At 50.4% G+C, this 16600-nt stretch overlaps 6 protein-coding genes across 6 annotated transcripts; 4 read left to right on the plus strand and 2 right to left on the minus strand.

Annotated features, from left to right (window-relative positions):
* Positions 1 to 75: 75 nt before the first annotated feature.
* Z518_05857 (uncharacterized protein) lies at positions 76 to 737 on the plus strand (the record flags this gene model as incomplete). Its single annotated transcript, XM_013416667.1, has 2 exons — positions 76 to 170; positions 275 to 737. 2 exons carry the CDS (start codon positions 76 to 78, stop codon positions 735 to 737), a joined length of 558 nt encoding a protein of 185 aa, XP_013272121.1.
* A 1651-nt stretch (positions 738 to 2388) lies between these two features.
* Positions 2389 to 3035, plus strand: Z518_05858 (uncharacterized protein; the record flags this gene model as incomplete). Its single annotated transcript, XM_013416668.1, has 3 exons — positions 2389 to 2430; positions 2480 to 2961; positions 3011 to 3035. 3 exons carry the CDS (start codon positions 2389 to 2391, stop codon positions 3033 to 3035), a joined length of 549 nt encoding a protein of 182 aa, XP_013272122.1.
* A 75-nt stretch (positions 3036 to 3110) lies between these two features.
* Positions 3111 to 4502, minus strand: Z518_05859 (uncharacterized protein; the record flags this gene model as incomplete). The annotated part of the gene is made up of 3 exons (XM_013416669.1): positions 3111 to 4170; positions 4222 to 4339; positions 4391 to 4502. The coding sequence occupies 3 exons, from the start codon at positions 4500 to 4502 to the stop codon at positions 3111 to 3113; spliced, it is 1290 nt and encodes a 429-aa protein (XP_013272123.1).
* Positions 4503 to 5005: 503 nt separating this feature from the next.
* On the plus strand, positions 5006 to 6508 carry Z518_05860 (uncharacterized protein; the record flags this gene model as incomplete). The annotated part of the gene is made up of 1 exon (XM_013416670.1): positions 5006 to 6508. The coding sequence occupies one exon, from the start codon at positions 5006 to 5008 to the stop codon at positions 6506 to 6508; it is 1503 nt and encodes a 500-aa protein (XP_013272124.1).
* A 1039-nt stretch (positions 6509 to 7547) lies between these two features.
* On the plus strand, positions 7548 to 8473 carry Z518_05861 (uncharacterized protein; the record flags this gene model as incomplete). The annotated part of the gene is made up of 2 exons (XM_013416671.1): positions 7548 to 8043; positions 8103 to 8473. The coding sequence occupies 2 exons, from the start codon at positions 7548 to 7550 to the stop codon at positions 8471 to 8473; spliced, it is 867 nt and encodes a 288-aa protein (XP_013272125.1).
* Positions 8474 to 11179: 2706 nt separating this feature from the next.
* Positions 11180 to 12010, minus strand: Z518_05862 (uncharacterized protein; the record flags this gene model as incomplete). The annotated part of the gene is made up of 1 exon (XM_013416672.1): positions 11180 to 12010. One exon carries the CDS (start codon positions 12008 to 12010, stop codon positions 11180 to 11182), a length of 831 nt encoding a protein of 276 aa, XP_013272126.1.
* Positions 12011 to 16600: the final 4590 nt, after the last annotated feature.

Below are 16600 nucleotides of genomic sequence, written 5' to 3' on the forward strand. Positions count from 1 at the left end.
AAGATTAAAAGCCTTCCTCGAAGGAAGAGACTTTTGTATTGTGCCATCTGTTTGGTTTCAAGGCTCGACAAGACTATGGCGAACGCGCCAGTCCTCGATCTAGAAGCATATCCCACAGCCAAGGAATTCGTGTCCAGATGCTATGAATTCTTCCGTGAGGTCAAGAACTTGTACGCATCTGTCCCTTCCCATTCCTTCAAACAGATGCATTTGTGACGCTGTGTCCCCTTCCTTTCTCTAACTGCAATTCATCATTGACATGTTCCCCTCGCAGAACACCGGGCAAAGAGCTCGAGGCTCGGCTGAACCGAGACTACGGCCCTGGCAACGCCTACTACGAAGATTTCTGTCGGTACATGAAAGCCGGGCTGGCGGAAGGATGGGTCGCGCAGACGGAGCTTGATGGGCCCAAGTACCGCCGTGGACGCATCGCCGCACCCTGCGAAGAGAGCAACTACATCTCCATCACCACCGTGTACATGAACTCGGTGGAGGAGTACCGCGGCCAATACCACCAGCATCCGTACGGGGAGATCAATTGTGTCGTGCTGCTGGACGAGGGGGCCGAGCTGAAAGGTATGCAAGGCTGGCAAGGCGCAGGTTGGACGAGTCCAGGCCCAGGGACGCATCATTACCCTGAAGTCAGGGGTGGGGCGTTGGTTGCGCTGTTCTTCTTGCCCGCGGGGAGGATCAGTTATGACGCCACGCCGGATATGCCTCAACCTCTGTCGGTTTAGGATTTCACGGTCCGCCAAGAAGGATGAAGTGTGTGGATAGCATCCCCCATAAGCCTCTCAAAACAACATTAGAGCTGGCCCTGCTCTTTTCCTCTTCCGGCAATCCTTCTACATACACTTTGAACCAATGGATCACCCATCCCTGGGCCGTAAATATTAGGGACAAAGAATCGTTCCAAGATCTTTTCGTCACCTGACACTCGATCTGGTCAGTACAAAACATATGCATGGAAGTCTGAGGCCAAACTAGCATGAAATTCAACGTGGATATCGGCCACTGTCAATGTAGAGATGATCGCCGGCAACAACAGCCGCCTCAAGTCGGAAAAGATCGGGTTCAACGAATTTTTGGTCGTACCTGAATGTTCCCAGGCCATTCAGTAATATTCCAATATGTTCCGAAGAATGGATAGTAGTCGAAACTGTTTGCGGCCTGCACTACAAGCGTTAAATCAAAAAGCTGGCTCCGTATTGCAATCATATTGTGTATAATTGTGTGTAGAAAGGCAGAAATTGAGTGTGTATGAACGTCTGCGCTTGGGAATACGTACTCTGTTCAATTAAGCACTATTGGAGTCGTAACCAGCCGGGTGAACAAAGCTCCTATCTCCAGTGAAGGTCGGCCTCGAGGAAGGCTGAATTGTGAATCCCACGCCATCAGACGGCGATGCTGGCAAAAGGGCCGAGATGGGATAAAATAAGCCTTACGGTGGGCACACACGTGCAGTGGGTACAGGAAGGATGCTCTGCGTCATGTCAAACTTTCTGATATATCGGGGGCTGAATTGTGGGTAAGGTATGGAAACCTGGGCTGTTAATAATTTGAATTGAGCATATCAGAAAGCAGAAGAGATGGAAATCATGCGCAAGCACATGGACGACCGTATTGAGCTTGTCAATGGACACTCATCCGATCTCGCCGGTACCGCTTTGTGCTCCATTCACGCCTTCTGTTTTTCCTCAGATGTTGTAATTCGTGGTTAAGCGAGATAGGAAAGCTTCGAGATAAGAACGGCCTCAAGCAAGTCCATTTCTCGCAAAGGAAAAGTATCTGCTAAAGTAGTTTTGTTCCCTGAGCAGCTAATCATTCTTTGAGTAATGACGCATTCCCAACCTTGTGACGGCAATGATGTGCGAGATACGGTTTTCACATCGTTGAGAAGTCTCCACGGACAAGAGCATGCGGACTACCATGAGAAGGACAATGGTATTCATTCCTTGACCCGGATTTCGGACAACCTGATGGGAGACACGGCGAGAAAGACTGAAATCTATTGAAGACGTTTGGATTTGGGGGAAAAAACCTTTCCAAGAAGATACTCATAAAGTCCTCAAATATCGATCGCGAGCAATCAGTAGCAATATGAAGAAGTTGAAATGCGATGATAATAATAAGGGTAACTTCGAAAAGCAACATGTATTACGTTAGACGGAAGCGGATTAATATGCCTCTATGTTTCTCCGTGGCCAAGCTTTGATACGGAAAGCGGGCTCAATCGAAGCTCGACTCGACCAATTTGAGCAGCCGTTGTGGTTTGAGCAGATTCACCATCACTAACAGCCCTACTTCTATCTTTCCATTCCCTGTGACGACCCTTGTGTCATCGTGAGATTATTTAGAGGGATAGAACACCCTTTCAGTGCGGCCAACATGGCCACCAAACCAATCAAAGATGTCGTCTCGGTCGCAAAGGTACACTCAATTCCTGGAAAACTGTTCAAGCTTTTACTCATGTTTGTAGAAACACACTCAGCAAAGCGTTGGAATCTTCGAAATCATCCGCAAATTCTTCGCCGTCGACCCTAACCGAAGTAACGGTGTCCCAGTAAAACACTTCAGAAATCCACCTCCTGGTGGCCTCGATCCCAAGTCATACGATGAAGCAGTAACCGTTCCGGCTGCCGACATTGCGGATAATCCATATTGGAAAAGAGACATGCGGAGAAGCTACCCGAAACTGAGCACCGTAACGCAGGGCGATGCCGTGAGCTTGTTGACTGTGGGAAGTGCTGCAAACCCCAGCCCAAAGTTACTGGCCGGGGAAGAGGGGACAAAACAATTAATTGCTGTGAAACAAGAGGGTGAGAAAGGACTGGCGGCATACTTTGAATCGGAGAAAGGGACAGCAGTGCTTGGGGAGAATGGTCTGCCTCCCATGCCAGTGGCTTTCGGGAAGAAACCAGAGGTGACATATGAAGTAGGACCAACGAGTTATGGAGAAGAGTATGTATCTCGTCCTCGGCTTAGAAGGCTTTGCTGACCAAATTTGCAGTTATCCCTGCCGAAGCTTTGTCTAGTTTCTATCCATGACACGGGCGATTGTACATAGTTCTCGGCCCTCTAAACACATGATCAAAAGGAAATGCATCACATCAGTTCATGGCAGCTCTTCGTTCCGCCTCAATTGCTGCTTGTTCTTGTTCGAGGATTTCTCGTTGACGCGCCGCTTCTTCTCCAATCGCTTTTTCGCCTTTCCTTTTTTGGCGCTCTTCAAAGGCCTGTCGGCCTTTCATGATCCGCATCACGATCTCTCCGGCGTTGACATGTGAGTAGGGGTGGCTTTCGATTTCGCGAAGGATCCCCATCTCCTTTGCGTCTGCGTACGGGTCATACGTCGAAGGCATAAACGCAGTTGGTCCATGGTACACGGCGGCTATTTTTCCCACGGGCATGGCTTCCAAATATGGTTTGGATGGTGAAAACGGGGCCCCGAGCACCACCGCGTGGATATATCGACATTGCAACACGCAGAGTCCGCGCTCGAAGATGTTCATGATGGGATAATTTAATCCTTTCCAATGGTTGATGACGTCGTCGTTGTGAACTCCTACCGCGACATATGCCTCATTCTTTTCTGCCTGATTGACTCGCTTGAGAAATTCGATGTGTCCCGACGAGAATAGATCAAACCCACCATCAACGTATACGATACGTTGACCGGGCTTAGGACCAACTCCAGATACTAATTTTCCAAACGATCCTGCATCAGCTCTTTGGTCCCCTGGTTTGGCCAATTGACCCCCAGCCCAGGTCCAGACTTCGACGCCTGGTTTGAGAGCAGTCTCATCGGTGGCATAGTCTTTGATTCTTTGAAGCATTTCAGCCCCGGCCGTCACGCGCGCCGGATCAGGTTTTCCATCCATTCTACCATAGAGCACCTCTGTCAATGACTTGATGAAATGCGTCTTCGTGCACAGAAGCATCCGACCGACGAGATCAGTGGTAGATATTCCTGGAGTTCTCTTGACCACCAGGAACCGTCCAGCAGCCTTGACAAAGCGATAGCAGTCTTCACCGCCGGCATCAGAGGTGATATCGTCTCCGTGGACCACATACCAGCATCCGTAATGGGATATCCAGGGCAAGGCTGTCACGTACGGCGCGTATGGTACAGATTTGGTGCACCATCGACAAGCATCAACAGCAGCAACTCTTCCAGAATCAGTGCATGGCTGCAAGCAACAGGTTATTGGACCGACACACCGCTCATCCAGCCTCATGACAGTGGGACCCTTGTTCTCCAAGATATCTTCATCTGAATGGAGACCAACGTACAGTTCTGTTCCCAGTTGACGGGCTTGTCGCAAAGCACCGGCATGGCCTAGACAGATAAGTTAGAGAGACCGACCGGTGGTTATGTGAAGGATCCTACCGTGATGTGCAAAATCAAAGCATCCGTCAACCCAGATGCGGTCTTTACGTATTTCTTGATCTTCTTGCGGATCGACTGGCCAGTGGCCAGGTTCGGGCACATCCACATCCATTGTGGCCAGCTTCGGAGGGTGGTATTTTGAATGATACCGGATCTGAAGACGAATTCGAGGCGGGGAGGGAACACCCCCCGCTTCTGATCGATGTCTCGCGCCGACAAGCCAACGTGGGCAGGGTTGGGAGAAGAGACTACTGGGCGATTTCTTTGTTTGATCAGCGGCAATGAACGGCAAAAAAAAATGCCCCTCCATGGCGGTGGCCCCCTGAACAGATGGCGTTGTTTGACAAAACCATGTCCGTAACCCAGCGCTTGCGCCCTGAGCCTGCGCCCATTCACTAGTCACGGCTTCTACTCCATACGGGCGTCTGCAGGTACACGATTCGATATCCATCTCTCGCTCCCTTTCTTTCGATGCCATGGCTCCTCTGTAACAGACTTCGTCAACCCACACACACTCACACTCACACTATCACTCCGTGGCCCCAAACCCATCTAGGCGCAGTCCGATTCGGCCATCTCCATCAGGTCGTACAGAAGCAATTCTCTTTTGGTAGTATGACAGAGCCCAACCAGCAGAATGGCTCTATCAGCTCTACCAACTCAGGAGGAACAGCAGGAGGCTTTCTCTCCAAAATCACCAGATCTCCTTCTCGCCGCCATAAACCTCTAGGATCCAACGACTCCATTGATGCGACCCTTTCTGCTGCTGCAGGCTCACCACCACCCCGTCCTCGACCTGGTAGAATCGGGTACCAGAGAACCACCACCGCCCCCGCGGCCCCTGTCACGTTAAACGCCATCAAGGCCGACCTTGTCGCACGAACCAATAGCGATATTAGTGGCCTCACGACCGCTGACAATATGATCCCGCTTCCTTCACATCTCCTCTCCGATAAACCCAATGCACGAACGCCGCTCCACAAAGTTCCCAGTAACGGAGGTGGAGGGACCAGCAATCAGAAGACAGCTAACAACAGTACTTCTGCTGTGCCTGCGGATATGGATGTGCCATCTGCCCTAGCCCTCAATGGAATGTTGTTGAGTACTTCGGGGCCGGCAATATCCAACAGCGCCAGCACGGCCACTCTCTACGCACACATACAAGAGATGACAAACAAAAGAATAGCTACGCTGGACTATTTGCGTAAAGCACACGAAGGACGGTCTTTCTGGTTCAACACTGTCCAATTCAACGAGACGGACATTGGCAAATTGCCCTCTTATACTCCCAACCGACTCTCGCGACGGGCTGTAAACTATATGCTCCTGGGCATGTCATTACCCACCATCCTGGATGTTCATCCTCAATCCCATGCTCAAAGTACAGCTACGTCCAGCGCAGCCGTGGCTCAAGATTATTTAAAAAGTTTAAACACCCTTCTCTCCGAGTTTGAATCGTTTCAACAGCTGCATCCTCCAGATGGAAGTTCGGCAAGTTCACTGAGTCGAGCCCGGATACCTCAGATGTTCAAGAGAGCAGCCACAACGTCCCGACCCCGAAAGTCAAGTGGTCCAGTTGCAGAAATTGGACTTCCCATGTTTCCGCATACATCATCACCGCCCAATCTACCTGAGACTGGACATCATGGCTCTCAACCATCCATAGATACCACGACTAGTGGTAGTACGCTTGCTTCATCGGCACCTACCCTAGTGACACCGTCTCCGTCGGCTCCTTTACAAACTGCCAACTTTCCCAGCGCATCAGCTTTCCCCCCTCCGGCACCATTTGATGCGCCAAACTCGACCTTGTTGCCGAATGAGGGCCCGTACACTCATCTCCAAACTCCACCCTTGCCTTTCACACCCGACTTTTTCACCGTGTTTGCTACTCTGTGCGACGTGTTGATAGACACATATCAAAGATTATTGCAAATATTGACGGGTCCACCCGCGTGTACTCCGGTGATAAGTGATCTATTCACCAAAGTGGACGGACGAATACGGAAAGTGATGATATCGGCGATAGTACGAGAGTTTGAAAATGCGTCACGAGAAACTGTCAAGAGGGAGATGCTGGGCGTGCAGAAGGCTGTCCTGGGAGGACTAATGGCATGACGGCTGACATTTCTTTTGATTGTACATTATTTCGGGATAGTCAGGCATTGGAATACCTTATGACGGGACGGGGTCTGTGATGATTGATAGAGAGAAGTCGTGGGTTTTCAAGATATGGGGACTGAAAGACGAAGGCGCCGAGAAAGGCTGTGACATGACAGTTGATAGCAATCTAGTAATCTGACCTGACCTGACCAGATCCAGCTTTTGAGATAGACTTGTAAGGCTGATTATCAGTTCCTGTTGATCAACTTGATCTTCGCAATATGCTTCCCCCCTCTTTCAAAACCCCTTCTTCCTCTTTTTGGTTCTTGTTTCGGTTTCACAATCTCTCGCGATACACAATGCCATGCCATGAGCATCAAAAATGTGTCACGAGAATATCTGCCCGTCTATTTGCCTCGCTTGGGAAATTGCTTTGATCACATCGTCAGCCGTTAGCCCATGTGGGGGAAGCTTGTCTTTTTGTTTGCAGATCTGTTGATCTCTAACTGGGCAAGTCCCCAACCTAGGTTTTGACGCTAGACCCCAAATTTCCACGGGGCCGGAAAACAAGACACGAGAATTCAGTGTCTGATGCCTGTGAAATCCTCTTTTCTCGTGTTCGCTCCCCCACCATCTCTCCATCCTCGGTTATAACTCGTTACACGGCAAAGAGCACCCCCTGTACCATCAGATCACTCTCAGGGACTAGGCCTCGAGCCTACTGACGGCCTTGGCCCTAGTCGCCCGTTTTCCCGAATTTCTTTCACGGTTTTACCCTACTCCTTCCCCAGACTCAAATGTGACAAATGGCCCGTAGGCCGTACCTGGCTACTCTTTGCTTCCCTTGGCTAGACATCAAATCTTACTTCATTTCCTTTAATTCTCTGGTCTTCCTTCCTTTCTGTCCTCCCTTTCCCTGCACGCGTGCCGCTCGAATGGAAACATCACTCGTTGTGACGGTTTATTTAGCCTGATTGATCCATAGCAACGAGCCTCGTCAGCCTCCTTTCTCACGAATTTCCTAGTTGTATATCTCCAGAATTCTATCAGCAGAATGTCTGGAATGCGCCGTGGACAAGCACTGGGTCTCGCCATTGGAATCGTCCTCATCTATTTCCTCTTCATTTCCAGATCCGACACCACCGACTTCCGCAAGACCACCGAAGCGTCCCTATCACGCCGCCGGGGTATCTTAAGAGGCGATCTCTCTGATGAAGATTTGACTGCTCAAACGAACCATGAACTCCAAATGATTCTCGATAAGCAGAAAGAAATGTTCGACGCATCCCCACTTCATGGTGGCGACTACAAGAATGCCCCATACAGCTTGCGCATTAGCTTTGATGACGGCGATGACGAAGTCAGTGCCGCGGGCAGGAAAAGCATACCGAAAGAGAAGCCGAGGTACCCTGTTGATAACAGTGCGATCGACAACCTGAACGGCAAGGGCGAAGAAGTCGCATTCAATGGGAATAAAGTGGAAAAAGCAAAGGATGAGGGAGAAGATCTGGCCAGGGAGGAATTACAGGGTATTTTAAGGAAAAGCCCGAGTACGTTTTTCCCATTGTCCTTCTTGAACGTGATCATGGTATTAACGGAATTTCTGCAGTCATCATTTTCTCCAAGTCCTATTGTCCCTATTCCAAACGGGCCAAAGCCTTACTTCTCGAGACCTATGTGATCACACCAGCCCCATATGTTGTCGAACTCGATCTGATGACTACACTCGTTCCCAAAGCTCACGACGATGATTCTGGAGATGATGTCCCGGCACCGACTCTAGGTCGCAAGCTCCAAGATCTCCTCAACACGCTGACAGGGCGGAGAACGGTGCCTAATATCATGATCAATTCTCAAAGTCTGGGCGGGAGTGACGATATCGCGAAAATGCATTCGGAAGGTATTCTGGAAGAGGTGATTAAGAAGTCAGGCGGGAACAGAATCGTAAGCGTGGTAAAGAAGCACAAAGAGGAGGGTTAAATTCGCGGTCGCTGTTGAATACCACAACATCTCTCCCATTGAGCGGATGAAATGAAGCAATCCGACTCAGCGACGAAGAACCCCCCATTGGAGAAGAAGTCATGAATGTGGTGCAAAATGCTCAATTGTGGGAAACAACACAGCCACGTTTCGAGAGCACAGTCAAACCAGCATTTCGGAAGGCCGCTAAAGACCTACCGTGCTACATTCGTGACTGGAACGTCGGATTCGCTGTCGAAAGTTGTCCATCAGCTCACTTCCATCGCCTCAGTCTCTGAGCTTTCGTGAACTACGTCCAAAACTTGAGCTAGCTCGAGTCGTATTGACTCGCTGCGTGAAGGACAAGTTGACAATCGGAAGCCGAATTTCACATAATCTGGAGCATCAATTCTCGGTACACGTGCACTGCGAAATATCACAACGAACTCAAGGCTGTGTTCTATTCGATCCATCTGGACAGCAATGAATCCGTCAATGAATGCATCTCCGAGTCTGGACCTGGATCATTCACCAGCTCTACCCCAAAACCAAATAAAACAGCGGCCATTCATCAAGCACCAATTTCGACCGATTTGAAGTCTTCCTCCTTCCCAGCGCCCGCAGCGTCCCGGTGCACTTTAGCTCATCCCATCCGTTAAGACCCGCCATATTCAGAAGGAGCATGACAATCGAGACGACCAAGATTCCATGTCCATCCTCAATGGAATAGCTTAGGACGAGAATGTTGCTGTTGTTTGCGAGCTCAAACGAGAAATGCTAGTAGACTCCCACAAAAAGGATCAAGGACGAAGGACGCATGCACGCTACCAATACGAAGCCATCAATACTTATGAAAATGAAGTAACTGAGTTGAAAATGCATTCACTCTTCACGCCGAGCTCTTCGCCATTGCGGAGGACCGTAGATTCTCTAATCCCATATTCCTGTTCCTCCACACCTTCTCCCTCCACCAGAATCACTCCTACACATAAATGAAAATGTTGGCAGATGGTTTCACGACTCGTATTGAATGATATGTAGAATGCCCCGTCTAAGTGGTCTTGGTAAAGACGTTCTCCATAGGCCAATGTATAAAGTATGAGGTAATACCGCGCCTGCTACTGCACCTCTTCCTTATTCATTGCCGTCCATGCCCCCATCTGTCTTCTCCATCTTGACCTCACTCCCGCCCTCGAACATCCACAACATGCTCGCAGATCGGTTCATGATTGCTCCCTCACAAATGCAACGAATATACTCTGTACCCGCAACTAGAAGATTTCGAAATTCCTAGTCGTATTTAACCACGAACAGACCTTGTCATCCCTCGATCCTCCATTCTGAACTGTCCTTGATTCAGCGGTCCCCTGCACTGCACACCGCATCCCGCATCACACATCTCATAGCAAATAGGAGCAACAATAGCAAACGCTACGAGTTTCATCGTGATGGAGTCGGTCGCCGTGTTGACCTATGAAAAGCGAATCCACCGCTTTCCCCCTGTCCTCCCCTGATCGACCGTACCGTACCGACTTCGAATCGAACTGCGGCCTTTACTGCGGCCGCGACGGCATGATAGCGAAGGAAGGGTTAGCAGGCGGATCGTCGCTGCATGTTCTTCGCAGTACGTACTACCTACTGCAAGGGGTACGGAACATGCAATGGCCAACCAGGGACGAAGTCGCAGGCCAGCGGGCGCAAAACACGAGGTCAAAAAGAATAGAGGGAAATTTCAAGCGATGTCATATCAGATGGCGATTCGACGAGGCTCACGCGCCCTGGGGACCCTTAGCCTCGCTTGAAGTATTCCCCCCCCGGCTATTCTTCATCTCCCTTCCTCTCACATTCCATTTACGGAGAACGGACGACCGCGGTGCTATACACCTTCTCTTACAGCTTTACCGAAACCGTATAACGACCCGCTAGCAGCGTTCACGGCCGAGCGACCGTGATGCGCCCTCTACCCTAGCCTTAGCGCAAGGTTTGATCTGCACGACGTTGGCCCTGAAGCCGTTGCCTCTCCTATCCCCCCTAACACTCCCTTTGTGAAAAGGGGATTTGGACCCGACTGAGTACTTGACCTTGGCTTTTGCCAACAGCAGGAAAAACCCCACCTTTCAGGGTAGAGTCTCGACGGCTCTGGTCTGGCAATTTCCCTAACCCCCTTGAAAATCCAGCGCTTCTCAATTCCTAAAAATATCAAAGGTTAGTTTGACTTCAAAGTTCAATGGTTTCGCTCGCCTGCGCGCTTGCCATGCAGGTCTCAGGAATAGAAATTACGCCGCACGAAGAGTTACGATAAGATTCCAAAATTGCCACCTTGTGTTAGATACCATATGTATTTCCTTGCCATTCATCCAACTTCACTCCCTATGCTTTGATAATTTCTCTAAGTAGCGCTGAGCTTTGGTCTTTCTTCGTTGGTAATTTCCCTACCACAATGTAAATCGAGGCCAAACCTCCTTTTCGCACTGAGAAAATGAGGAAAGAGCGCACGAAACCAGAAAGAACATAGAGTTCCAATGACAAGCCATTAGTATTTTTGAAGGTTCGAAGAAGAAAGAGAGAGAAAATTGATAAGAAACCTGCTCCTCATAATGCAACAAAACAAAGGAAAAATTTTCTTGATCAAAGAAAATGCCAATCAAGCAAAAGCGAAAGCGACAGCCCAAAAAAAAAAAAAAAACCTCCACAAATAGAAACGCACCCAGAAATGAATGACCGTGATCATGTGTCAAACGCCCTCAACGCCATGCCTGAGATTGTAGCAAAAACCTGATTCGTAGCACGTCCACTTGCCTGTGACTCCAAATATCTCTTTGCCAGCTCTCGTTCCGAAGTAAGTTCGCCATTTCCATCTTTTTTCGATCCCAATAACATGGTACTGTAGATGATGTCTCGATTTTCCATTCCATCAAGTAAGGGTCGACATTGCTTTACTGCCGGAATGGAAACTCCTTCTCCGTGTGGCTCCTGAGTTGCTGCCACCGTTTCGACTAGTTCCCAAAATTCGTCTGATCTTTTTGCCATTTGTTTCTCCAATGCGCTGACCTTGGGCTCTGGTTCAACATCATCTTGATGAACAAAGTCGGCGATTGAAGCAGTAGGAATGGTGAAAGGTTCTCCGGTCAAAATGGCACCGAATGCTCGACATCGACGTGCAAGTTTGTCTGCCTCTTCACCACTGTCATGCGCTGGCCTGATACATAGTTCCAACAGAGCCCAAGAAACTCGCGCTTCTTGACTTGCTAAAGCAGCTTTTTCAGTTGAGGTGTCAGAATGGTTACTAACCAACGTCAGATACGCGAGGATATTTCCAAGTTGATTTCGATCAGCACAAAGTAAAGGAAATCCTTCTCGAGCAAACCACTTTGTGTGGCCAGATTCCAAGAATTTGTCAAGACCTGGAGCAAAGACAATGTCATAAACTTTGCGAATCGAATCAAGATTGGGATTAGAGTCGGGCGGAATGGATGGAATAGTCGGAAGATTTGCGCCGGCAATGGTACATATGGATTCAATGCTCCTCCAACTGGGACGGGGCCCGGCGTCAGTCATTATTGCACTGGTCAAAAGTTAGACTCTCCGGTGAGAGAAAGTAATGAATGGCACTTACAGCGTCCAGGAGGGGGGTACGAGGGGATTCCGGTTTGAGCAGAACCATCCATATGATATGGCTGATTGAGGTGTGGTAGTACCTGTTCAGGCGGTCGTGGGAAGGGGTATTCCGTGTGGTCTCGTGGCGAACTCGAAACCAGCGATGAATTGTGGCTAGCGACGGGAGGACTGATAGGAGCGGAGGAGAATCTTCGAGCTTGATTGTTCACCGAGGAGGTTGGCGGGGGATTGTTAGTATTGGACGAGGGAGCTGGGTGAAGTGAATGCGGCCCTTGCGACTGGAATACCGGATCGTAACCTTGACAGACTCTCTTGCTCTTCATGCAATTTCGACACTCTGGTCGACCTTCATCGCACTGTGAGGTGAAAGCAAATCGTTAGTGCGCTGCGAGGAACGGGAGAGTGTGCCCGGTAACGCGGAGAAAGGGGAAGCGAGGAAGGATAGCGCCGCGACCAAGACGGGTATATTCAAAGGTGAAGGGAAAATCTTGTAACGGAAAAAGGCGTTGAACGATAGGGAGTCGGTTCCCTGGAATTGTGTAACGATGGGATCATGGATGATGGGAGGACGCGCCGAGGTTTTGGTGGTGGTAAGGAATTTTTTGTGTGACAGCGGAGGTGGCAGTGTCGATCACACCCAAGTCGAAGCCTAAAAGGAGGCTGCAGGGACACCAACGGGTTTTTGATTCTTGTGGCGCGCCACCATCCAAGTGGAGCACGTGTAAACTTGCCCTTCCCCTGCCTCGACTGATCTTTGACTGGCCTTGCGCCCGCTGCCAAAAAGACTGCCCCAGCCCGTGGATGTTTGAGAGCGCGGGAAAAATAATCCAGAGCGACCTACAACGCTAACATGTCCAATGTGGACGAGGCTGAATGCGGTAAGAAACACGAAACGTTCAACACTTACTTTGATGCGCCTCTTTCGGCAGGTCAAGCACCCTGTTTTGGTCCGCCTCTTAACTTCCTTTGCCTTGTGTCGGGTGGGAGCAACAATGAGATTGGGATCCGTCGTTGAAGGTAATGGCATTCGCCCAGGTATTGGCTGGTATTGTGAAGGTATTCCCGGGTAGATAGGTCTCGAATGTACATATTCGTGAGGTATAGGAGGCGGAGGTGGCGGCGGCGGCGGCGGCGGAGCTGTTCGAGCTGCGTAGGGAGGATAAGGAAGCGGTGGTAGTACCCGCGGCGCTGCAGGTGGAGGCGGTGGTAGCGGTTGTACGACTTCCGGCGACGACCGATGCGCAACTTGGTTGTGAAAATCAATGCTGCTGATGGGAGGTAGACTGATTGATGCCGTTGCAGGTTGTAAAGCCGTAGTTGTCATGTTTGGATAGTTCATCAGGTCAACCGGCAATGCCTCCTGCTGCTTCCAACGGGCAGGTCCAGACGAGCGAACGAGCGGGCGAAGTGCACAAACTCAGTGTGGGCGAGAGTTTTGGAGGTTGACCGTGCGTTGCTCCTTGTGGGAATTCCTTTTGGAGCGGAGAGGATATTGTCCTTGTTCCCTTAACCGACAGAATGTATGCTCACTACTGAAAACATGAATGAGCTGGTCAGCCGTCCCGTCCAGATACTTGATCTTCACTGCTTCTGCGAAGCGTTCTTTTTCTTTTCTCAAAATTCACAGAAGAGGGATGGGACGGAAAAAAGGCGGGCAGCAAAATGGCAGGCGAGCAAGCGATGTCAAAGAATCAACAATAGCGAGAAAGAGGAAAAGCCGAGGACTGGGGCGGAAGCCTGATCAAGCGAGAAGCGAGAAAGCAAGACTGTTCAACAAAGCAGTGGTGCCTGGCTTGCACCATAGTAACATATTCCTAATATGAAGATGAGGGTACGATGTAGCAGTGGTGATGGAGGTGGCATGGTCCATTAAACCATGGCAATGGTCGGAAGGAGGATGGGTAGTGGTCTAGGTCGACAAGACTCGCTCGAATTGCTTGGTCGCCCATTCAGGCCGCGTGAAACGTCCACCAGTCGCCAGTGGCTCTGGGTTGGAAGCGCTCTTTGCTCAAGGTGTCGCGGATGCCCAAGTGCCGAAGCGCAGTGAGCATGAATCAGACCGATGGCGAAATTGGAACGAAAGCCTCGCTTGGGGTCGCTTCGACTCGCTCAGCCGCCCTAGACGACAAGCATTCTGGGAGCGAGGGACCGGCTGGCTCAGCAGCAGAACGCGGAGTGGGCACTGGATACGCTTGGAGGAGACTAGGTGTGTTTGGCAGTGGATATGAATGTCAAATGATGATGGGTCGCCGAATACCCCCGAACTACTACAGCAGGAACGGCAGGCAGAACTAGAGGGAGGCTTCTAGCGGGAAGCAGCTAAGTCGCCCACAGTCTCCCTGCTGGTCGAGAGCTCTCAGGCCAAAGACTCTTAGGCTTTCTCGCTTAGAACGTCTCCCGGCGCCAAACGACATTAGACCCAAATCCAAGCATGGTACCCCATCCCGGAACTGCTTGCACTGGGAAGCTGCGAGTTCTCTTGTCGCCGACATGGTCGGCTTCCTAGTGCTTCCTACTCCGGGTCTGGCGTGGTTCCTTTCTGCATCTCGGGGTGTGCTAGCTGTTCACAGTAACAAATTCATCGCAAGAGTCTCAGCGCCACGAATGTCTCAGCAGCAATTCCCCGGCTAAAGGATGTGTCCACTGGAGGTGGCTGCATGAGGAAGAGGTAGGTAGGTGGAGTGACAGAGATACAGAAACAGTCAACGAAAGAGGAATCACAGTTAAGCACACAATCAGATGGAGACGCAAAGAATCAAAACACCAAAAGCTACGCTCCACTGGCTGCAACTGATGGGCACACCGTTAGGAATAGCCTCTTCCCCCCCCTGGTTCCCTCCAAGTCTCGCTTCCTTCCAAAGTTCAGGCTTTCTCCCATTTCAACCTTGATTTTAATGTCACAATTGCTGCTCGACCGTTGCCAAGTGACTCTAGAACCCTGCTAGTCGACTTTCGAGAAATGGAGCCGTATCAGTCAATCGAGCAACTTCAAGTCAAAATCATCGGTCAGCCCACAGCCCGCTTCTTGTTCACTTCGCTGCTTGGAACTGCCACAACGAAGTGATGGCAATCCCAAACTGCGCTCCCCTAACAGTACTAGTTAGGATTACGCTCAGAGAGCTCTTCTTTTCTGATGTGACCATGTCAGCATGCAAAACTGTTTTTTTTTTGCGACCCCTAGCCTCTAGCATCCTAAGACAATAGAAAAGAGACTCTAGACCTTACCCTATCCAGGCCCCTGGCTCGTGGGGTTCTCGTCCTCCGCTTTCCCAATTCTCGTTTCGTTCTGGTCTTGGTGTGGTTCGCCAGGATGCGCCACCCTTTGCTTGTCGACCCTCCGCCCTGGGAACTATTGGAGAGAGGATCAATTGGTAGAAAGACACAAAGAAATTGGCGTGTGATAGTTGTGGAGGCGGTGGTTTGATCACCACAATCCTCGTCACGCTATTGACTGGAACACTGCTGGCAAACCAAATGGAAAAAACGACCAAACTCCGACAACGAATTCCCGCACGACGCTATAACTCGCTCTCCAAGTTCCAAGGTCCGAGCGCCCACATTTCCGACGCACGGGCTTTTGTATCCTTCCTAGCGAGGGTCGTTCTCCCTATCCGTCATGATCGCCCAGCCACGACGCATGTTCGTCCAGGTCCATGACGGATCCAGCGCCGGCCAGGTACCATTTGTCACAACCCTCTCCTCTCGACGTCTCCCTCTGTGTCACATGAGCCCGCTGGTCAATACGAGACATGCACTGAATCATACCCTGAGACGCCGCCTGAGGAAAACTACTCGGCAGGGGCTGGGGGGAAGGGGGGCTCCTTGGTGTTTGCTTCGGCCTCGACTTTGCCCATCGCGCCAACTCTGAATAATAGCCTGTTTGTTCCTAGGGCTCCTGCAGGCGGACCAAAAAAATAATAATTTCTCCATCAACCAAAAGGTGAAGCGTGGCCATTGGAAAAGCTTGCAGAACAGGAGATGATTGACCTGTCAGAGATGATCGGTGGTCGCTTACTGCACAATTCTCCGACTGAGCCAACCCCATGCACACCCATACCGAAGCAAATGACAGGCCAGAGCAGACTCCAGAGGCCAGAGGGTCCTCGAGGGCTCCGTATTTGGCAGCCCTACCTTGACAAGCCCGGTCATTCGTGCCGCTTGCCCTGCCTGATGTCGGGCGCATGAGCTCTCCGTGCACATCGTTGAAATAACCGAGGAAGACGAACGCAAGACTGGAAATGACTTGAGCGTCTCTACGACCTATGATTGGTTACAGACGGCCAGTGGCCCATGCTCGACACTTTATTTCGAAACAAAGCCGGCGGCATTTCCCAAGCTTAAGGGAAAGCCGTGTATGAGGGTATGGAGTACATAAGTAAGAAAGAAGATACGCATTCTCTGTCCATGGTACCCTGTCCTACGCCCCATTTAATCTTCAAACTAATAGCAGGGTTGAGTTCGTCTTCCATGCTCTCCATTCAAGCCGGAGGATGCTCGCACACTCTTGCACCTCATCCTTTTTGACAAAGT

Source organism: Rhinocladiella mackenziei, assembly GCF_000835555.1.
Source record: "Rhinocladiella mackenziei CBS 650.93 unplaced genomic scaffold supercont1.4, whole genome shotgun sequence".
Lineage (NCBI taxonomy): Eukaryota > Fungi > Ascomycota > Eurotiomycetes > Chaetothyriales > Herpotrichiellaceae > Rhinocladiella > Rhinocladiella mackenziei.